We start from the raw sequence: 24,092 nt of genomic DNA on the forward strand, positions 1-24,092 counted from the left end.
AGGGAAGTGCACGTTGTACAATCCATAAATCATTCTTCTACTAATCCCCAATTCAACCAATCATCAATTATAAAAGTGACTACAAAGTGATCAAATGAGAAATGATGATCAGTCAAAATGAACGTCGTACGTGGTTTTCTCCCACGATTACATGGTGCACGCGGTACCGCCTTTGGATAAGGACGAATTGATTCAAGAGCCCTTTCAAAGTCAGTTCTTCAAAGCTTGAATCGATTGAACCTGTCAAAATCCTTGTTGGACTCGGTGTCTCTTCCACCTCGTTGTTCAATCCCTCTTCTTCAGACGGTTCTTGCTGGTTTCTCGAAGCCGTAGATCAGGTTTCTTCTAATGAATGCACAGCAGGATGGACCGGAGCTGGCTGGTCAGTTACTTCAGAAGGTATGCAGTCAGTGTCGTCAAATATATACTCATTCATGGGCCAAATCCCTGTTGATCTGAAGCCGGACATGATGTTGCTGCATGTCACTCCAGCATTGATAGTTGCAAAAGCAACTCCAGGAATGTCGTATACATGGATCGTCCGAGATTGGCACTAATCCACCCAGCAACAAAATAATTGATAGCCTTCGTGAATGGACCGAAAACTGTTCGATCGAGTGGTTGGTACCAATGGTTGCAGTGAGGCGGTTGCCAATGTAAAATATCAAATTGTCAATGGAAAGTTGTGACCTTGAGGAAATCAGTGTGTTGGTCTAGGATATCTATAGCCAATCAGCCCTGTATTATATGCGCAACTTTCCAGTTTTTCAGATTTAGATGGTAGTAATTACTACATCTTCCAAGAAGAATTTCTTTAGCTTCTCTCCCGCTCAGTAGCGGGGTTCCTTCGTTTCTTTTGTGGGTTTTTTCGGCCACAAATTTGACGCGGGTCGAGACGACAAGTTTTTAAGTACCCTTTTGACCTTTCTTGACAAAGGCTTGGTTCAGGGCAATATGATGTTTGGAATGCGGTTGTCAAGAATGCACTCAAAAATCTTCTTAGTCATTTGAACCTTCGGTCGGACTGTATTTTCTCCGTTTTAGAATGGGAAGGTATGGCGGGAAAAATTATCATCATCATCAACGGCGCAACAACCGGTATCCGGTCTAGTCCTGCCTTAATAAGGAACTCCAGACATCCCGATTTTGCACCGAGGTCCACCAATTCGATATCCCTAAAAGCTGTCTGGCGTCCTGACCTACGCCATCGTTCCATCTTAGGCCTCGTCTTCTTTTTCTACTGTAGATATTGCCCTTATAGACTTTCCGGGCTGGATCATCCTCATACATACGGATTAAGTGACCCGCCCACCGTAACCTATTGAGCCGGATTTTATCCACATCCATCTATGGTACCGCTCATAGATTTCGTCGTTATGTAGGTTACGGAATCGTCCATCCTCATGTAGGGGGCCAAAAATTCTTCGGCGGAAGGCGGGAAAAATAGGTTTACAAATTCACCGTCAGACTTGCTGGGCTTAAATTTGACAGAAAACTCGACAAAAAAAGCACTTTGGAGTGGTAATATAGATCCTAGAATTTAAGTTTCCTTCTGCTTGTTTTTTCTCAGCTCTGTTATCTGCGATCAAGGCTTTTTAAATGAGGCCTTGTACATTTCTTTATAGATTTATGGGAGTTTCTGACTGATAAGTACCGCCTCACCGATTTGGCGCGATTTTCCTAGCATGTCAAGTTTTAACAGACTGTCAGATTCTTGCGCTACACCCAATATGATCTCCATCCTCCTCTGATCCTTTAGCATCTCGTAGAGCAGGGAGCGGTATCCCAGATGATCCTTTAACATTCGTAAGAAATAGCACGGCAGGTGAAATGCATTGTCTAGTGTACCTGGAATGTTTTTGCATGTTACGGAATTAAAGGTTTTTGACAGCCAAACTGCTGTAGGGATAAGTCTCCGGCAACACGTGTTGCGTCAGTGAGTCTACTCCCATTGTGTGTTTTTGTCGCCTTTGCTGATGGCTTCCATCAGGCAGGCATTAAACGCACTAAATAGTAAGTCCGGCCGATGTTGGAACATCAGTTTGTACACCTCTGCTGGGATCCCCTCATTTTTGTTTTTCATAGAGAGAACTGCCTCTTTCAACTATTTTGCAAGGAAGAGTTGGAAATTCTCGGCGCGCTCCCCGTTACAGTCCTCAAGCCTTACGGGTTGTGCAGGGAATAGTGCCCGTACAATTTGATCTATTAACTCGGCTTTAGGTTAACAGGGTTTCCGCAGAGCCCTGATTTTTTTGGGTTATCAATTCATAACCGAGTCCGAGTATCTCGCCGATTAGGTCCTCCCAGGAACGAGTTGTGCTCGTGTTTACTATGCTGCGTAGCTTCCTTTGGATGACCATCTCTTCTCGGTCGTTGAGGCATTGTATTAAGTGGCAGTTTCTGATGCTTCTTCCAGAATTTACAACAGTTTCAGCTACAGCGCAATTAGCTCTAGGATTGCCATCCGGCGTAGCTCCTCCACCTGCTCCAAGAGCTTCGACAAATCTTCCAAGGTTTATTTCCCTCCGGAGTCTGGTTGAGACATGACCCATTCAAGTGACCCCCATCGTGCCTAAGATAGCATCCGCTAGAGTATCAAGCTTGTGTCGCAACTTCTCTCGGCCTTGGGCAATCCTAAGGTAGGTGCCGTCTCGGATCCAGATGGCAGCGTTACCTGCTAAGAAGAGGTGCCATGAAGATGGATCTGTGTTCCTGTACTGTTCTTCCACTTCAGCCTTTTCTGCGAGGCAGTCCAGATCCCCAGAGAGCATTCTCTTGGTGCTCCCCCATTCCGCCCCTTTAACTTTAGGTGGCCAACTTCTTCTAGTTTTGAGCCCTGGAGACTACTTGAGTGAAGTCTCCTTCCGTGCTTTCTTCTTTTGCATTTGCCTCAATTCGCTCCTCAATGGGCTATCTTGGATCTGTAAGGCACTTACGGTGCTCTCAGCGTCCTTTTCGAGCATCTTCTGTTACTATTCGTGTCCGCCTGTAGAAGGAAATGCGATCCAGACATTCTTCCAAACAAATAAGCTCATTTTCCATACCTTTATTGGTGTTTTTTTTTTATAGGAACGTTGCAGACCACATGCACTTCTGTTCAGTTTGGCAGGGTGATGCTCCATTGCTGTTAAGATCTTTTATAATAATTTTAATAATTCGTAACGTACCAAACTGGTGTGGTAGCTTTCGATTGCCCTAGACTAATAACTAGGGATACTCGCTTTAGCCAATTGTAGTGGCCGCGGCTTAGCGATAGGAGCGGTATTTCATTCATATTTCCAGGGGCCAATTCGACCAAATAATGCATTCAATATTTGTAATTTTGTGAAAGTAAATCTGTGAGTCAAAAGAAGGGAAATGTAAATGTTCATATGTAAGCCGGTTAATGCAGAAACCATACTAGAGCCAAATTTTGGGAAATCATCTCAGATGAACATGAAGTAGAATATCAGATGTGATCCGCGGGAGGCCCATTGAAGGAGATTGTGTGCGCTGCGATTTGATGTGTCAGTATTGACTTCTGTTTTCTGATTTTTTGTAACGGAAAGAGCTCCGTGCGCGGAATTTAGCGGAAAGTAACAGCCCCGATCCACAGCGGGAAAAGTTGTGCGTCACCTGCTTGTGTTTGTTGTTCCGTGCCCAGGACACTCCGTCCTCGGCTCCATCCAGGATCAGGACAGTCACAAGTAGTGCAACCTAGATGCCTGCGGATTGGTCGCACTTGGGATTATACCCTTCGTCCGAACAGACACTGAAAATTAGGGTTTTCAACATGTTTCGTGTTAAATTGACATTCTAAAGGAATTACAAAAACTGTATTTAGTGTAATCAACAGAAAAGGATAAAAGTAATCACCATGAAATTCTGAATGCAGTGTTGGTTCCAGTTACCAAAAGGGTGTAATTGCATGACTGCCGTTTGCTTGTCTCCATCCTCTTAAAAACCGATTGGCCCAAATTGGTTTTCCTACGGTTTTTTGAATGTCTTTCTTTGACTCAATATCATCCAAGAATTAATTATTTTTGATATCTCGCCTTTTGGCTCGTACTTGTACTGCTTCCGCTAAAAAAATTCTCTACCTTGTGGACGAAACTTTGGGCCAACCTGCCGGCATACTTCTTAAGCTCCAGCATTAAACCTCCTTTTTGGAAACGTCTAATTCGGTTGAAGTTTTCTCAAAATTTTATCAGTTCCGAGTTGGTTGTTGGCAGTCAGCAAAGGCTATTTCAGATTAAAAGAACTGTTCCGCTCGAATCGTCTCACCACAGGGTCAAAACTCTTACTGTACAAGGCAATGATATTACTAGTCCTTATGCACTCCTCGGAGATCTGGATTCTTAGCAAAAAAATTGCAGACTCTTGGCCTAGGCTTGTTCGTGGATAAAATTCGGTTTAATAGGTTGGGGTGGGCGAGTCACTTAATCCGTATAGGTGATAGTCTATAAGGACAATATCTATGGTAGAAGCAGAAGATTGCCCGACCCTGCTTAAGATAGGGCGACGGCTTACACCAGGACATTAGCCAGCTTTTAGCGATATCGAATTTGTGGACCTCTGCGTAAAACCGAGATGTCTGGAGTATCTTACTAAAGCAGGGCTAGAGCAGACACCGGTTGTTCCCCCGTTGATGATGAAGGTGCAGTTCTGCAACCGTGATCAACCGCAGTCAATCGGAGATGGCCATTTGATCATCGCTAAGTCTTTTGTTCATTACAACATCTGCTTCCTAAAATAGGACAATTTCTAGCTAAAAAGGCAAGAATTTATATATATATTTTGGTATTTAGCTCAGGTTGCAGTGTCAACTTCCTCACCGTCCAAAATGTTAGAATTGCTCCTGTCTGTCGTTATTTATACATCGACCCTGTACTGATGCTACATAGTATCTCCAAATAGCTAAATATTGAGAAAAACCTTCGAAATTTGAAGGAAAATCCGCCGCTACCAACTTGAGCTTAACGCTTCAGAGTTACAACCAGGCTTGTCCGTGCTTCTTGTAAACTCCACAGGTAGTAAATTGTATTGCACGATCCCGAGAGTCTCACAAATGGCATATTATGAATTGAAGACAGCATTTCTGTGGCACGGCACAGCGACAACCATGGCGCGGCTTTAGCCTATTACTTACATAGTTCCCGCTCTTGCCGCAACTAAGTACATATTCCATTACATTAGTCGAAGCTAGAGTCGAATTGTATGATTCGAATGCAAGATATTCGGAGATGGTCTTCTTTCCTCATCTCATGCTTATCGTGATCATTCTCTCATTTCCATTTCGTGTCCATTGTGGGAGAACTTCTTCACTTTTTAAATACTCGTTCAGGTTGCAGCCAGCTGCCTCGTTCGTTGGGCAATTTTCAAACATGTTATATAAAAAAATATAATTTTTATTGGATTGCACAATAACTTTCATTCCTTATGGTATTTTACTTTGATATCTATCAAGCGTCGCGTGCTTATCAACAAGACAAATCTCGCGGAGTAAAAATCACACACAGCGTGAGGTAATCGGTTGGACAGTTTGGGGCTGGGACTCGAACAAGACGCCTTAAATTAAAAGTTGTCTTAACACAGAAATCGTTTTGACCTTTAATTTGAAGTATCTATTATCCATAGCGAGACCGTAGATAAATGCCTGGTCCATGTTTTCATCCAATCCGTCATTTCGATCACCCAATTATGTACCGCTCCGAAGAGCGACCTCAGATCACGCGTGTAAATCATCTTCGATGACCTACAAAGGATGACTTTTGAGACGGTTTCAGTAATGAGATCATGATTTTACCTATTCAGGGCTGCATTCGCAGGTGCACGCATTATGGTATGCTCGGGGCTATTAGAAGTACATCGACCTGTAATTTGGCGAAAAGAAATAGCCAAAATTAAGTGAAGACCATTTAGGATCGTGATATTCTTGCTCTTGGAAATTGGTTTTGTTAACATTGAAAACGAAGTCGTTTGAAAGATGTGGGAACCTTCCCTGAAGGCCATTTGAATTACATCTATCGTTACGACGGGAAGTGATTTTTGAATCTAATTACAATAGTTGTCGATAGATTTCGAGTTCATAGAAGATATCATCGACAGAGTAGGGCTTGTGTTTGACTGAAAAGGGTAATGCCCTCAATAGTCAGTCAGGTCTCAGTAGTCAATCAGGTGAATATCCCGAAATGTGGAGGATGAAGAGGAACACCAGATGAAAAGGCAGCCTTTCCTAGTTCGTACAAATGCAGAGAATTCGGAGGCGCAAGAAAAGACGAATTGCAGAGTGCGACTCGGAGTCAGAACCATAAAGGTTAAAGTGTTTCGCTCCTGGAAACTAGATGACGATTCGAACTCAGTCGTTGCTACCAACGAGCTACTGGAGGATATCAAAATTGATGATCTGATGGGGACTGTCTGGCCTCTTCTTAAGCAGAAGTTGGGAAGCTAACATGTTGATAACCGGCGATGTCACTGGCAAATACACTTTTTGGGGTAGTTCAGATATTTACGAAAAAATCTGTCCCTAATATTGTTAACGCCAACCTATTGGTCTGCAACAAGGCCAGTAGAACAACCTTCCATTTCCCCAACTCGGGAAAATTTCGATAGGTGGGGGGGGGGGGGGGTCTTTGATAGTATCCTATTAACTGGGCTTTCAGGGTAGAGAAATGGAAAATGTTTAATTGTAGATTCTTCTCGGATTACCGCAGGAGGATACTTTCCGATCTGAATCTTGCTTTAGAGATTTTCTAATCTTTTAGTGATCTCAGTAGGATCCACTGGAAGTTAGGTGTGGTTATCAGAAACTGCCAGATGTGCCACATCTGCAACATAGGCCAAGAGTAGGGGGGGGGGGGGGGTGGTCGCAATACTTTGCAAAGATTTTAATGGACGAATTTTCGTAGTTTCCATTTGCTGATAGTTGGAACATTTCCTCCTGTCGGCGCCACAGGTGCTTTGAGGTTGCGGGGAGGAAGACGGGGACCTTGTCCGCTGAACCAAAACCAAGTGGCCGAGGAGACCCTCCACGTGGTGGCACCGGGAAACGCTGTATCGCATTGGCTTGCCGGCCGTGATGCGGTAGGCGAATGCTCCAAGGCCTAATTAGGGCGATCAGACCCGAGTCTGGACGGGGACTCATCTGAAGTGGCTTCGGTCACGAAACCTTACTAGGGATATACTGGTACCATGGGAACCGGGGTAGCCCCTGGACTCTAATACGGGAGAATTCCTGCCGTATATGAATACAGCTCGGTTGTTTGCGGTTGGCCCCCTAGTGGGAGCTTCATGGGGGCTGTTGGTGATGCTCAAGCGAGAAGGGACCTTCGGGCCTCGGCGTGGTGTTGCGTTTCAACACGGGTCTTGCATCTTAAGCCTTGTACTTGCATAGACTGGTACCATTGTTGCTTGTCACAGCGGGGCTCTGATTGTGGTCCCAAAATCAATCCGTGTCTTAAGAAGACCGTAGGATTAAGTCTCCACGACAGGTACCTACGTTAAAACCCGAAGGACTTAACTGTCGGCGCCACGGAAATGGTATAGGTAATCAAACAACGGAACATGGCGACATGGCAACTTAGCTTTTGAAAGCGAAGAATTTGAATCCAGCGGGCTGGCTCAGTGAATTCTGCAATGTGTTATTGAGAAGATTAAAACACCACCAAATTGGCAAATAGGCCAATGTGAAGATCTTTTTTGTTATAAATATGCGAATGCCAAGACCGCTTTTGTTACAAACATGCAGGAGATAGCTCCTAAGTCTGCTGTTGATCACGATATGGTCGACTTGTGGGTGTAGTGGGCGTCGGTCTACAAAAGTGTATCGTTAAAGACGAGACCGTGAAAGTTACAGAAGTCTATAAACCTTTCATTGTTGTCATTATGACCGCAAAAAGCCATGTCTTCCCATTATATGCCTAACCAAGGTGCCGTCAGAGTGGACCTTCACAATGGATGGTGCGCACTTTAACAGGGATATCCCAAGAACCTAAAAATATGGCGAAAGTAATGCTGAAAATCCGGTCACGATATTGAAACTTTACTGAATTGTCTGATTGACATGCGCTTGTATGCCTCTGTGCTTGCCAAGCTCTTGAATGTTGGGAAGGAGGGATTTTTTTGGGCATTGCGGTCTTTCACGTGGCATTCCACAAAATTTCACCTGGCATTTAACTGATTCGTGTGACCGCAATGGAACCTGAAACGCAAAAGGGGGGAGCGCTAATTCAAAAAACACGAAACTAAACAAAAACCAAAAATTTTCAGATTGGCGGCACGCATGGAGACAAAAACTCAAGATCCATGTAACGCGATCGAAAGGGTTAATTCTCGACGAATCACATTCTCAATCGATGATTCCAGTGCCTCATATCTTCAATATGTGCGCCAATTTCGTGCAATTTGGATGGTCTTTCGGCTATCGCCAATCAATTAAGTCATTACGAATGGCACCCAATGTGGGGCTCTGCATACGTTCGGCTCACCAATTTGGGAGACAACGTTAGTCGCTTTAGATGGTCCCAGAAAGGGCGCCTCATTTTGGGGCTCAAAGAATCCAAGGATGCAATCGGGCACAAATTGGACAGGTCGGAGATATATCACCACGACGGTGGTGACAAAGCACTTCTACCTTATCGGATTACATGTATCAAGGGTGAAAAGGCTGAGAAAAGCTTATGGTGGAACACAAATCGCCTCCGTCCTATTAGTGAACGCAAGGGGTTGTAAGAAAAGGCAGGGTTATATGTCGGTTTAGGGTGCAGGTAGCATCGAAGTGGTGCTTTAGATGCTTCTATTTCTGTCAGCTCGACGTAATCCAGGAATGTGGAACGGAAGGCCATATTAGCAAGGGCTTTGCTTACCCAAAGTGGTTACTATGCAAAGAGAAGGAGGGTGTAACCATCGGCACATTACAAGCAGCAGAAGGTGTTCCGATTTCAGGAGAGTTCTCACGTGAAGTTAGTCCAAACCAATCTCAACTACTGTTAGATAACTCAGGATTTACTCTTGCAAATCATCCACGAGAAAGATATCGAAATGATCTTTGTTATTGAGCCATTTCGAAATTAACGTGGTGGTGTTTGGGTCAAAGACCAAACGAGCCAAGCAGGGCTTTGAGTTTCCGAAAAACAAGCCTTGCAGGAAATAGTGGAGGACCTGGAGGATGGATTTATCGGAGGAAAAGTGAAAGGAATTCAAATATGTGGCTGTTATGTTCCATCTAGCGGTACATTCACCGAGTTTGGGCAGGTGTTGAATAGTTTGTTTCAAGGGATGTAGTTTGCAGGGGATTTAGTTTCGGCCAGAGAAAAGGCAATCAAGCATGCGATGTTACTATACCCAGAAGGTGACTGCTTACCAGTAGGAAACCTACTTGCGGGAGGAACAACGAAATTGTAATTTTGCGGGCTACATTGAGGCTTTATCAAATACTAAGGGGAAACTCGGTAGGGACGATCGAGAAGAAGAGTAAAGAAAAATGTTTCAAATGGTTGAGCGATCATGCCGATAAACGGAAGCCCTTGGCGTAGGCCTACATTATAGTAATGAAAAGGCTGCAAAGATCACCTCAGGTGTCCAGCCCGTGCTTTCTGTAAGTGATTATGCCACTTTATTTCTTCACCACCAAAACAGCGGAAGGCAAACGGTGCTGTAGCTCAAAGCGTTCGTGATATCTCTACTAACTGAGAAGGAATTGCGAGAAACATGGCGGGATTGACAATAAGGTCCCCTTTTTGAATGGCATTTCTAACGGATTTTTGGCAGTGAAAATTAGTCTCGACCTTTCCGCAAACACCTTCGTGATGTCCCTAAAAGAAGAAACATTCCCTTCTCTGTGGAAAACGCAAAAGTGGGTGTTGCTTCCCAAGTCTAATAAACCAATTTAATTTCCAGCATCACATCGCTTGATTTGACTTTTGGATACAATAGGCAAGATGATGGGCACCTTTCATCGACAATCGACTTTTACACGGTAGTATGGATTTAGGCACGTCCATTCTATGGTGGATTGATTTGTATGGTGTTTATTTCTGTAAAAGACGCACTGAGTTCTGGAGGCTGCTGTTCAGTGTTGGTGTTGGATGTGGATTTTTTAACTCCTCCATCCGGAACTTGACATAGGTGTTCTTCGATATTTGGCGCATGTTGTCAAGAATTACCTATTACCTACCTCTGGTACGGGATGAATGAGGGCCCCAAAGAGTACATTGCCACAGTCGGAGTAACGCAAAGCTCGGTGGTAGGTACTTGCTGTGGAATGTTCTTGTTCTTTCCGTCCTAGATCAGGGTTGTCATGGTTGTAGTTGGTATAGCAAAGATGTGGAGGTCTATCCGAGGGAGACACTCAGATCGATAAAGCCCTTATTATTAAGAGCCGGGCTAACATTGGCAGATGAGAAAAGAGAAGCGGCCTTAATACCAAACTGTGGAAAGAAGAACACAGCGGAAAAGGAAATCGATTGACAGACAGTAGTTTTGGAGCTGGCTATTAAATAATTGGGGGTGACGATTTATGTACAACTGAGCTCTGGGAAACACTCGGACTATGAATGTCAAAAGGCAGCTAGTGTCGATGCGGCAATCGCAAAAATATTGTTGAATATTGACGCGGAGTTGGAACTGGCTGCTGAGCTGGGGCGGACCTGCCTTTCTAGATTACAAATTATATCTCGCCTCAAATTTCCATCCCACCTTATAGAGGAGAGTTTCCTATCCTTTCCGGATTCCTAGTATATCATGAAAGAAGAGTCAGTTTGTTTGAGGTTAAAGTGTGGTCTTCACAAGGGTCTTCAGGTGTCGTTGGAGACACGTCCAGGTGCTGAAAAGGGTCCTGGGGATTCCCTTTTTGCATTTTTGCTCACGGTGCCGGTTTAGGCATCGGTTAAAGGACACGTGAAATTTTTTGAAATGACACTTACGCGACTGAAGTATTCCCCTCCCCGACAACACCGAGCCTGGTTTACAAAGAAACTTGCAAGCGCATCTCGAAGAGATAGAGCACCAACATTTGTGGACGTATTTTCATTATCATCAACTTTTAAGATTTTTTTGGATAGCTCTGCTCTTTTGGTAGACTCTTTTATTACTGAAATCTCCAGTGTTGCGTAGGACTACCTAGTTGTGATGATTGTTAGCCGGAACCAACATTTTGCAGTTAAGGTCTTGTCAGAAGGGCTATAGGAACAGCAACCCAGGAGCGAATTCGTGTCTACTATCACTTGGCTTTGGAGAGTACGAAAGAACAACTGAATATTGTTTCTTTCAATCATAATTTAATCAATCTATTTTGTTCTCCGTATAGAATGAAACTTTTTATTTTGGTGAAAATGTTAAATTGTTTGATATATCATAAATTAAATTTAAGCGCTTAAAATAAATAAATGTTAACTTAAAGTTACTTTCAGTTATCAGTCAATATATTTTCTACGGATAAATCGAGGCATCGGGAACAGATACAGTAACATGTTGAAGGCGACAAATCCGATAGCGAATGCGCAAGAGGCAGCGACATCAATTGTTTCCTGAAAATTATCAAGGCTTCATAACCATAGTCCACAAGATTACATATTGTCAAATCTTACATCAGGATCCGCTCGACCAAGTCGTTCATGCAGGAAATCCGTTGCTTTTGGACAAATAACAGAAGCAGTTGGTGTGCAATTCGTCTTTTGGGAGAATGCAACGCTGTGCAGCAGGGACGAAACATAGCGAGTATGAGTTCCTTTGGTGTTATCCTGGAGCCAAGGTAGTAGTCCCTTGTATGATCTAAAACAATGTGTCAGTGTATCATTGAAATTTTTGTTTGGTATTGAGGTAGAATGGAAGGTTGGATTACCTAACAGTGCCGCTTGCCAAGGATATGCAAATGACGAGGATGTAAGTTACCGCAATTGCAGCGTTGAATGGTGACTTGACGACCAACAAGAACAAAACGCAAAGTTGTTCTGCAAATGTGAAACTCGACCACAGTGATACCAGGAGATATGTGAATGAAATTCCATCTGGAGTTTGAGGATCTAGCACCAAACTGGAAGGTATAAAGAATATTTACCAAAATTCATAAACTGACCAGAAGATGTTGATGATATCTTCAAGAATACTTTATACTTACGGATAAATCACACAGGCAGCAATAGCTGCCGATATGAATGCGAACGGAATGGAAAGAGCATTGTAAGCGATCAGCATTGTAGCCCCTGAATAGAGTCCTTCGGGGTAATCTTCGAAAAATCGTTTTCTCCAACAAGGATCTGACAACAAAAACGTAAGTAATTATTTATTGCAAGTTTTCTTATGTCTATTTAGATATATTATTTTTACAACAAAAACTATATGTTCACTTACATAATGAAATTGTTGTGAGAATTCCGCATCCATAAGATAAACCGATTATATTCAAAATCATCCCATTTTTACTGAAGAATCCATGAGAATCGTTCTGTAAATGATAAATTAACTTAAAACGATAATATTCTCTTGGTTGATTAGAAGTGCAAATTTATTAGTGGAAACGGAGGCAAGTAAATTAAAATAAAGGTGGATTATAAATTTACGGCATACTTTTCACTTTAAAAATATTTCTTGTATCCAAAGTCATTTATACTGAAGATATTATCATCATCATCAACGGTGCAACAACCGGTATCCGGTCTAGGCCTGCCTTAATAAGGAACTCCAGACATCCCGGTTTTGCGCCGAGGTCCACCAATTCGATATCCCTAAAAATCTGTCTGGCGTCCTGACCTACGCCATCGCTCCATCTTAGGCAGGGTCTGCCTCGTCTTTTTTTTCTACCATAGATGTTGCCCTTATAGACTTTCCGGGTGGGATTATCTTCATCCATACGGATTAAGTGACCCGTCCACCGTAATCTATTGAGCCGGATTTTATCCAGAACCGAACGGTCATGGTATCGTTCATAGATTTCGTCGTTATGTAGGCTACGGAATCGTCCATCCTCATGTGGGGGCCAAAAATTCTTCGGAGGATTCTTCTCTCAAACGCGGCCAAGAGTTCACAATTTTTCTTGTTAAGAACCCAAGTCTCCGAGGAATACATGAGGACTGGCAAGATCATTGTCTTGTACAGTAAGAGCTTTGACCCTATGGTGAGACGTTTCGAGCGGAACAGTCTTTGTAAGCTGAAATAGGCTCTGTTGGTTGGCAACAACCGTGCGCGGATTTCATCGTCGTAGCTGTTATCGGTTGTGATTTTCGACCCTAGATAGGAGAAATTGTCAACGGTCTCAAAGTTGTATTCTCCTATCCTTATTCTTCTTCGTGTTTGACCAGTGCGTTGGTTGGTTGTTGGTTGATTCGTCTTCGGTGCTGACGTTGCCACCATGTATTTTGTTTTGCCTTCATTGATGTGCAGCCCAAGATCTCGTGCCACTAGTCGCCTGCTCGATCTGGATGAAGGCAGTTCGTACATTTCGGGTCGTTCTTCCCATGATGTCGATATCGTCAGCATAGGCCAGTAGTTGGGTGGACTTGAGGAGGATCGTACCTCTTGCATTTACCTCAGCATCACGGATCACTTTCTCGAGGGCCAGGTTAAAGAGGACGCATGATAGGGCATCCCCTTGTTGTAGACCGTTGTTGATGTCGAATGGTCTTGAGAGTGATCCTGCTGCTTTTATCTGGCCTCGCACATTGGTCAGGGTCAGCCTAGTCAGTCTTATTAATTTCGTCGGGATACCGAATGCTCTCATGGCCGTGTACAGTTTTACCCTGGCTATGCTATCATAGGCGGCTTTAAAGTCGATGAACAGACGGTGCAACTGTTGTCCATATTCCAATAGTTTTTCCATCGCTTGCCGCACAGAGAAAATCTGATCTGTTGCTGATTTGCCTGGAATGAAGCCTCTTTGGTATGGGCCAATGATGTACTGGGCGTATGGGGCTATCCAGCCTAGCAAGATAGTGGAGAATATCTTATAGATGGTACTCAGCAACGTGATACCTCTATAATTGCTGCACTGTGTGATATTTCCCTTTTTATGTATGAGACAGTCTTTGCCAATCGTCAGGCATTGATTCGCTGTTCCATACCTTGAGCACAAGTTGATGAACCACTTGGTGTAACGGGTCGCCTCCATATTTAACTAATTCGGCTGTAATTCCATCGGCTCCTGGCCACTTATGATTTTTTAGCCGATGGATTGCACGGACTGTTTCTCCTAAACTTGGTGGTGGCAGTATTTGTCCGTCGTCTTCAGTTGGCGGGACCTCTAACTCGCCAATGTTCTGGTTGTTCTTTGTCTCAGCAGGATGAGCATCGAGGTGTATAAGGCTCCATCCTGCTGACTTGTTGGTAAAACTTGCGCGTCTGGTGCGGTTGCTCCCTGTACTTTTCTAGTTCACAGACTTGTTGGTTCTCCCAGGCTTCCTTTTTCCGTCTGTGAAGTCGCTTCTCCGCTCGCCGGAGTTCGTGATAAGTCTCTGCGCGTGCCCGCGTTCTTTGAGAATGCAACATTACTCGGTATGCGGCATTCTTCCGTTCCGCTGCTAGCTTACATTCATCGTCAAACCAGCCGTTCCGACTCCTTTTGCGGCTGGGGCCAAGTGTGTTTGTGGCCGTATCCATGATAACGTTCTTCAGGTGATTGTGAAGATCATTTGTTGATGCTTCATCTCCAGGTCCTCTGTTGACTTTCCCTCTTATAGGTGTTGCGAAGGGCTGTGTTGTGGATGGCTTCAGTGTTAATTTTTACCTGATTGGTCGGATTCTGGGGGATGTTGTTATTCGAGCTCGAAGCACTATGCCAACGAGATAGTGATCCGAGTCTATATTGACTCCCGTATATGTTCTGACATTCATCAAGGCTGACAGATGACAGCGTTCGATCAACATGTGGTCAATTTGGTTGAACGTAGTCCCGTCTGGAGAGGCCCACGTATGTTTGTGGACCGCTTTCCGCGCAAACCAGGTACTTCCAACAACAATTTCGTGCGATACTGCTAGCTGAATAATGCGCAGTCCGTTGTCATTGCTATCCCTATGTAAGCTATGGGAGCCGACGTATCCCCTGAATACGGGCTTCGTCCCTACTTGGCTGTTGAAATCCCCAAGTATGATTTCGATATCATATCTGGGAGAGGCTTCGAGCGTCCGCTCAACTGCCTCGTTGGAGGTATCCTTCTCCGACTCTGCAGTCTCCTTTGTAGAGGGGTGTGAACGTTTATGAGGCTTATATTCCTAAACTTGCCTCGCAAGCGCAGAGTGCATAGCCGTTCGCTTATGTTTTCAAAGCCAATAGCAGCAGGCTTCAGTTTTTGACTGACTAAGAAACCTACTCCGAGCACATGGTTTACTGGATGGTCACTATAACATATGGTGTAGCGACTCTTCTCCAGGAAACCGGTCCCTGTCCAACGCATTTCCTGTAACGCTGTTACATCAGCCTTATATTGGGACAGGGTGTCGGCCAGCTGCTCAGCAGCTTCATCTCTGTACAGGGAGCGCACGTTCCATGAGAAAATGCGCAAATCGTTATTCCGTTCTCGTTGCCGGGTTAGTCGTTGTATAGTCCGGTCCGAGGCTCCTGTTGTGGCTTCGTAACAAGTTGTTTTCCATGTAGGGTTGTCAGCCCTACCCAACCCCAAAGCTGGAGGACCAGTTGGTACAATTTGTCCCGTTTTTAGGCGCGGAAAACTCGCCTTCATCCTTCTCCGTCTGCAGTTTTTCGTTAAGAAAGAGCTCCCAGCGGTCACAACGTGGAGGTGGAGATAGGGTTTGGTAGTAGAGCTGATGGTATTGTGGGATTGTGGGATTTTATAAATTGCTCGAAGATTTTGGCGGAGGAACATTGGATCAAAATAAGCTATCATGATTGAGAGGGTTGGATGTGGGTCTGGGGAATCGGGGTAATACAAGCAGTCGGCGGGAAGGGGGGCGTTGTAGGGACAGTGGTTGATGATTGAGGATACAATGACAGAAATTATTAAGGCTCATTTTTTTGAAGGAAGGTGAGAATCCACTCTCCCAATATGGCCAAGGCGTGGTTCGCCCCAAGGCCACTTGGCGCAGAACAATAGAGAACGAATGCGATCGTCTCGGGAAGTCAGTGAAGGACAACCATATAATAGAAGCTGAAACCAAATCAAATCTACGCCAACCAATTATGGCTCCGAAGTTTACCTAGGCACGTATGAAGGCTGCTGCTTCTAGATATATTGATGTAGATATAGATAAGAATAAATACCCTCTTTGGAACTTATAGCTTTCTTAAAATATGCGAAACAAGCGAAAGGCAGTCAAATTGAGAATAATTATTAGTATGCATTCAAAAGCTCATAAACTGTAACAGAAATAGGTGTAGAATGGAGGAGTTAATCCAAACAACCCAGAATGTTTGTGGCAAACGGCGTGCCCTCTAATTTATGAGCGTTCGTCGAAAAGAAATACAAAATATCTTTAGATAATCAGAATCGACTATTACAAAAATATTTGTTCTTGGACTCATAATAAATCTGACATACATATTTAGGGATTAAACTTTCTATAGTAATGTCGGGATAGCTGAGTGGTTAGAGCACAAGGCTGTCCTACGGAAGGTCGCGGTTCAAATCTCACTGGTGGCAGTGGGATTTGTATCGTGATTTGACGTTGGATACCAGTCGACTCAGCTGTGTACCTGAGTCAAATCTGGGTAATAATCACGGGCGAGCGAAATGCTAACTATCATACATTGCTTCCTACAGGGTACTGTAATCCTGTAGTGTACCATTGCGGTCTTGAATGCAGTGCTCGAACACACTTCAAGGCCCTGCTCCAATATGGATTGTTGCGCCAACGATTATTATATAGTAATCTTCATATTCTACTCTCATGAATCCAGGGTTATATATATTATCATTTGTCGTAATAAATGTGCACTACTCCTTAGGTATCAACAGCCCACTTTGGCTAAATTGTGTAGAAATCATGCTCATATCGACGACAATTTGCTTCACTATATTCTGCGAAGGAAGATATTATTACAACTGTGGTCTAGGAAAAGGATATACTTAAAACCAACTAAACTAGCTTACAATGGAAAGTGCCAAGTGCATTAAACAATGCAGACCACATCTAGGTAGCAGTGACTACACGAATTTCAGTATTGTTTCCGCTACTTATAATAATAACGTGCAGCTGGTGTATCTACTACTTACCCCTACGTTGCTGTAGAATAACCACATCAAACTCATAGCCAATGGGAGCAAAAATAAACGCAATATTAACGATTTCAAACCAACTACTCCGCAGGAAAATGTTGAAGCTAACAATTTTCTGAAAAAAAAGGAAATATCGCATTAACAGTTGAACACCCATTTGGGAGCCGAAAATTTCTTACAGATAAAGAAGGGCCCAAACTTTAAGCTCACCAGGCTTCCCGTACGCTAAAGGAACCTTACCGGTTCCTAGTGAATTAACAGGAGCTTCTGGCAGTGGTGTTTCCCGTGAGAATCTTTCTACTAGTGCTTCGATTTGTTGGCTTGATTCGAGGAATCTATCGCGGCTCCTAAAAAGAGTAAAAGACATTGAGTATTCTATTTAAAAATCTTTGAGATGTTCTTCTTCAGAGAAAGCATCTACATTTTCATATCCTTAATGAATAGAAAAGCTAATTTGCATACCTTCGATCAACTGTCGATAAACACAAATAATACATCAGTGGATTCTCAAGTTGTGGACATGGAAAACCAATTCCATGGAAATACTCCAACATTGCTCGGGTACTTCCTGAGTAAACAACTCCACCGAGGCAAAGAAACAGGGCACGATCGAGGAAGGGAAATACATCAGATCTGGGCTTCTCTAGAGAAAGCAATATTCCGCACCCCGTCTTTTTGGCGGAATTCGATAAAATCGATATGAGCAGGTATGCGCTGAGGGGATCTAGTCCTTGAGTCGGTTCATCCAGTAAAAGCATAACTGAAATCGGGGAAGAAAATTATTACAGGTGCACTTTTTGTAGGAGTCTTTGACGTAGACTAGTACGGAAGCTAAAGACTAATCAAGCTTTCCAAAAATATTACTGGAGTTTTACCTGGGTCCCGAACCAACTGGATACCAATTGATAATCTTCGTTTTTCACTTAAATTTAAATGTTCAACACGTTTGTGAGCGACTTGAGATAAAGCGAGGTCAGCCAAAACTTGACGTACTTTTGAGCTCTTCAAATATCCTGAAAGCTGAAATTATTCATTCATTAGCAATGCATGAGCTCCTTGAATCGTTATGAATAAGAAGTTACAATTGTGGGAGTGTAATGCAATGTTTGCGAGATGGTCAGTCCAGGGATGAAACTGTTGTTTTGTGTAACATAAGCGCATCTTTGCTGGAATAGTCCTTTGGATAGGGGTGCACCGTTTAACAATACTTGGCCTCGAGTAGAACCTTCCGCTCGTCTCGATATTACATCGAGTAACGCTCTTTTACCGCTTCCTGTAAGGAATTAGTTTTAAGAATGATTAGTAGGATATGCAAATACGTACTTTGGTCTTTTACTATTCGAGATTTTCAGTTTAAACTTTTACCTTTTGATCCCAATATTGCCATTACTTCACCACTGTGAACAATTAGGTTCACTCCTTTCAAGACCAGGGCTGAGTTCCCGGATCCATTGAAGCAGCCTTTTCCGTCGACCTAGAAAGAGGTTTATGATGAAGATTTGAATTAATTGGCTCCAGAGAATTTCAATTAGTTACACGCATGTACCGAAATTTGGGGAACCACTTCTTGCCTTTTTCAGTACTACACGTCTGCCTGAGACGATGTGTATTGAACCAAATAATACTTGTAAATAAGGAAAAACCGTCTAATCAATAATTCAATAGCTAGAAACACCACAGCAACACACTTAAATAACGTCTTTATTTATTGAACTTTTCAAAAAAAGGCTCACAGTTTCATCCAGAGCTAAGGCAACACCTTAGATGTTATTTTACCTTTTCTCTGGCAGTAACTAAAATTGGTTAAGTTTGTGCTGCTCTCAGGACAGATGTGAGGTAGCGTGTGATAAGTTGCCTCTGTCCACGATAAATGCGTCGGTCAATTTTTTTTAAGACGGTATATTGCTCTCAATGCATGGTAAGTGGTCCAAAAAAAAAGAAAAATGGTTGCTCTCCAATTGGTCCAATTCGGGTGGACTCAGAATCTCCCCAATCTGTAAACAAAACTTTTGAAATATTCCTTCATTTTTTCGAAGATTACTTGAGTTGTTATCTTGGTGTTTGGTCATCTGGAATCAAAGTTCCTTCATTAGAAAATCACTTTCCCAAGGTGGGATCTGACAACACCTTGTACGTACACGTGATGCGGAAACATGGTCTTGGCGACCGCAACAGTAATGGTGGGAGGTTCGTGGATTTCTGCCATTTCCACCATCTAGTCAATGGTGGCACATTGTTCGAGTGCAGAGCCTACCATAAGGTCAACAGGGTCTCAACTGATTGACGCCGGACGAGTAATCAGATTCATCACTGCACGATACGCAGTAGATTTAGGAACTATCTCCTGGATGTGAGTAACAAGAGAGGCGCTGACATCGGCCTCGAAAGGGATCACCATCTGATGGTCGCTTATGTTCGCTTGCGTGTTCCGTCTGCGACTTGTCGCAGGGTTGGAGAGCTGCGATCCCGTAAGTTCAACATCGACCGCTTGTTTGACCCAGTTCTTGCTGGACAGTGAGAGAGCTATTTTGCTGATCGGACGGCAGATAAATTGAGTAACACGCCTGAGAATATCGATGAGTATCGAGCTGCCATAAAAAATGCTCTCTTCTCGGATGTTACATAGGTCGTCGGTTATGTCCCGAAGGGTTTTCATAAGATCTAGCTGACTGCGGAGTCGTGAAGGCGGATCGATGAACGGAAGGGGTTGAAGGCTCTACTGACCGCTGCGAGCGATAGATGCAATTTGCTATTGCCTTGGTCAAGGAAGCGGAAGATGCCGTAGATCGCAATGATTTCAGAAGGATATACCGCATCACGAAAGAGCTTGCGGGCTAGTTTCCGCTCTGGATCCTCCTGCGTTGACCTCATCAACACCCAACGGATTATTTTGAAATAGTGTGCGAGATTTAGATCTTCGCTGCACCCTCTCTTCATCGATTTCTAGAAAGCTATCTATAGCGTGAACAGGTAGTGTATCCGGTGTGCCCTATGCAGGAGGGGTATTGCGGGGAAACTGATAGCTATTATGAAGACCAAGTTGAGACTGTTCTGTGCTAGTGTATACCTCTTTTGCAACCTAAATTGCAAGTTTTTTCTTTTTTCATTTTCTTCGAATTACGCCTAATAATAAAGGAAGGAGTTCATCGTCGATGTTTACTAGATATTATTTGGTTTCACAAAAGTAACCATGCTTCACCGATGCGGACTTAGAACGGTCTGACTGATCCATTTTTAATACGGAGCAGTCCGGCGACGCCCCTCTTCCTCCCCGGCGTTACCCTTCAAATCGGCATCCCTCCTTGGTGCTATAGAAACCGTTTGTTCATTGACTAGTAACCAGCAAGTCAAAGAAAAAGAAACAGAGAATATGATCGAAACTATAAAACAGATGCATGCTAGACAATACATCACAGTATTCAGGAAGTTAACGATGGACGCTTAAGAAGTGGATGGAATAAAAATGAAAATCTAGCTCGCAAATGATATTATTCACCCTCCCCATCATAAAGTCGAAATGCTTACACCGGAAGACAACGCTCCATGATCATAAAACATTTACCAGCCCTGAGTTTCCGAAAAAAATGATAAATATCTCTGAAACATTTGCAGTAGATGATGGATGACAATGCAAGAGAGAGTAACACGGTGTGTATGAGATATATGATGAGTAAATCCAAACGGTTCCTTATATCCTTCGATGTTCATTAAGGAAGCACTTTATTCTCTCTTCTTCTTTTCTTTTCAATCCGCACGGTCTGGTCGAAGTATGTTTTCCAGCTCTTTATGAGAAAGCTAAGCCTGTCCAAATTTGGAATTATTACCTCATGCAAAACGGTGGACTGCTTACCTTTGAAAAAAGCAGGGCATTGTATTAAAAGAGGGACGAAGACGGTTATAGTTTCGTTTTAGGGTAGAGGCCTACGCTACCTAGACGTTACTTCACCTCTGTCTGGGAGCAGCGTGACCAAAGCGGCTCGTAGGTGTTATACGCTCCTTTTTATAATTCGCAAAACGCAACAAGGATGCGAATTGCATCCAACGTAAATCCGTCCACAGTTCGAATTGTAAAAAGGGGCGTATAACAGCTGCGAGCCGCTTTGGTCATGCTGCCCCCAGGGCGGAGGTGAGGCAGTATCTGATGAATTGCCTCTGCCCTGGTACGAAACTGTAGCCATCTTCGTCCCTCTTTTAATCTTTTAACTTTGGGTGTTAAACTCAAAAAGAGGAGTTCGTGGACCATAAAGATAGGGAATAACCTGCTATTAATTTGGTCTGGTCCGATGTCCAGTGGATGCAGACTTAGAATGTCTCAACCCTTAAGTAAAAAAAGTACGGGGTGTTCATCATTCTGTTTTGTCAACAACAATGCCGAAAACAGCGTGTAAAACTCGTTCTACTAAAAATTCAATAGTTGTTCTGGAACTTCGACTCCATTCAAATTGCCCTGGTAAAACCTGGAACGGCGAACGGCTGCAACTAAGGATTTTCAATTATATTTGATAAACCTAAAGCATTTCTTCTCTTCGGTATTTTGAATATCCAGGCACATTCCAAACACCCAAACAAAAAGTAAACGACTCTCGTGTAACTATCAGAAATGATGGCAGAGTTGAATCAGAACTGAAAATTAAGAAAAGTGTGGAAACCACATATCCCCCTTAACTTCCTCTTTCAAAATTATAGAACAAAAAGCTAACACTCAAACATCTATTTTATTATTCTAGAATAATAAAAAGTTTCAGAAGAATTAATTAATCAAAACCATAAGCAAACGTAATCGACAAATGACTGAAACGATACCATATTGGAACTAGAGTACACAATTTTTTGTCTATTGAGAGACCGCACTCTTCTTTGCCGAACTATTTATGGTTTAGTCATCATAAATGGAGTCACCTATTAAATTGTCATTCACTGTTAAGCTATTTCGATCATGTGTTAAAAAAATCTCTTCATACAAAAACAAAAGATTTAAGCGACGAACTCTTTTTCTTTCACAAATTTACCCATCGGATACAATACGTGCCAAAGAAAGCACCAAACCGCGCAACCTCTTAGCCATGCTAGAAACTCAAAATGTGGACACAACAAACAGCAAATTATAGTTGGCTTACCTCCGCCGTGTGGTAGATGTTGTGTGCCTCGAGTACATAGTCACTGCCAATCATAGTTGCTTCTCATCAACGCGATTGCGACAGAGCAACTACAGCGAATACAGTAAACAATATTACGGTTTAAGATGTCCGACAAAAAATTATTTAGAATTCTCCCGTACTGTACTGCTGGTTTCGCACAATTCACTTCACCCAACCGCGGTCGCACCGTACTGAACTGACATGCGAACTTGCACTCTAAACATACTGAAAAGTCCAGATGATGCCGAGAAGACTCCAATGGCTTCCAATATTTACTCAGTTGGAACTGGAAAGTGTGACACCGTTCAGAGGTGAATGTAAAGAGAATACTATAGATGCACTCTCTCGGCTTAATAGATATAAGATATTTTTTCAGAGATAATGCGTGGATGTAAAGCATTTTCGTTTACTCCTGGAGAACATCTTTTGTGGGGGTGTCTGACAGAAGCGATGAAAGTGGGTTCATTGTTGTAAACCTTATGATTTATGTCGTAAAGGTAAAATTAAGTTATTTATATTGATTATGTATCTATCAACCGTATACTTTGAATAGAGGTAAAGAGCAAACTCGAAGTATCTTCAAGATATAAATTTGTGAAATAAATTTTTGTTGAAAGTTCAACTTCATGAATTAAAATTTGTAGTGAAGTCTGACGAAAGCCAATCTTCGAATTCTTCCTGCATTTATTTGGTACAATTGAAGCGGAAAACTAAATTGGAAGTAAGGAAGAAAGTTGTGACAATTTGCGTCCTATCTTGCCTTGTGCAAATATAAAGAATCTCGCAGAGCAGGTTAGTTACATCCCTTATTATATCTGGTATCAACTTTATTTCTCTTTGCTAGAGTGCTATCCACTTGGCTCTCAAAAGATGGTCAGATTTCATAATCCGAAATGCCATCTCAGTGGGTTTTTATTATCGATTTGATGTTTAAAGATTGTGTCAGGTTGGAAAGGATAAACCACTAGCAATTAGGGATAAAGAGGCGTTTTCCCATTTTTGGGAAAATCACATATTTCACCATCAAATTAACGAAAATTCGTATTTTGTGTTGCAGCTACCAGCAGCGAGGGAGCTAAGAAGCTAAAATTTCCCGTGAACTGGGTTATCGATCTGGAATCGTCTAGGCATTTTGATGTTTGTAATCGCATTTGGATGTCTCCATTCCCCATTGGATTGGACAAACAGTTGTCTGAAGATCTGCAAATATATTCCTGCAGAAGTTCTTCGAACTCTTTTCACGTAATTACGAGTTTTTGCATTTGTAATGAATCCATCTTAGAAAAGATAGGGGAGCCAGTAGTATTGATGTTTTGCTGAAAATCATGCTTAACTGGCTCAGGAAGACTAGGAATGGTAACTATGTGCGTCTATAATGTCTTTAAAAACGATGGAAAGATAATCAGTTTCTGCCTGATGACCTTAAGGAATTTGTTGGATTGATGACAGATCTGTTGTGTAGATCCACCAGCAATCCATAGTGGCACAGGAAGACGGCGCCTACGGTGGCGGTACTAACATCTGCTATAACGAAGCAAGAAAACGTTCTTCGAAGGTCTAGCCTAATATCTACTTACCTGTAACCATAAGTGCGGTTCGGTGTGGATTTTTTTTGCCAAGAATTTTAACCATTGTGAAGTTAGTTAATGATTTCAGGATGCGGGGAGAACTAATTTTTCAACGAATGTGTCAATTAAGCAGTGGCGTCGCTTCAACGGGTCATCAATTATTAAGCGACGTGGTGCATTGTTTCACGGAGCAGCCGTCTAATTTCCGGCAAACTGAGTTCTTTGGGGAAAAAGTGCAGGGG

The 24,092-nt window shown here is 42.9% G+C and overlaps 1 protein-coding gene across 1 annotated transcript; it reads right to left on the reverse strand.

Moving 5' to 3' along the window:
- Window positions 1–11,270: 11,270 nt before the first annotated feature.
- Window positions 11,271–22,492, reverse strand: LOC119659278 (ATP-binding cassette sub-family G member 5). Its single transcript, XM_038067287.1, has 12 exons — window positions 22,262–22,492; window positions 18,510–18,618; window positions 18,227–18,417; window positions 18,020–18,164; window positions 17,607–17,904; window positions 17,324–17,491; window positions 17,142–17,259; window positions 12,331–12,424; window positions 12,098–12,236; window positions 11,822–12,013; window positions 11,568–11,751; window positions 11,271–11,507 (listed from the first exon to the last, which is right to left on the reverse strand). Exons 1-12 carry the CDS (start codon window positions 22,313–22,315, stop codon window positions 11,394–11,396), a joined length of 1,806 nt encoding a protein of 601 aa, XP_037923215.1. The 5' UTR covers window positions 22,316–22,492; the 3' UTR covers window positions 11,271–11,393.
- Window positions 22,493–24,092: the final 1,600 nt, after the last annotated feature.

This window comes from Hermetia illucens, chromosome 6 (assembly GCF_905115235.1).
Source record: "Hermetia illucens chromosome 6, iHerIll2.2.curated.20191125, whole genome shotgun sequence".
Classification (NCBI taxonomy): Eukaryota; Metazoa; Arthropoda; class Insecta; order Diptera; family Stratiomyidae; genus Hermetia; species Hermetia illucens.

Coding starts and splice junctions, on each gene's coding strand:
- LOC119659278 (XM_038067287.1), bottom strand. CDS start 22,315: ATGATTGGCAGTGACTATGTACTCGAGGCACACAACATCTACCACACG. Junction 18,619..22,261: donor ACATCTACCACACGGCGGAG/GTAAGCCAACTA, acceptor ACCTCTTTCTAG/GTCGACGGAAAAGGCTGCTT. Junction 11,508..11,567: donor TTGGTCGAGCGGATCCTGAT/GTAAGATTTGAC, acceptor GATAATTTTCAG/GAAACAATTGATGTCGCTGC.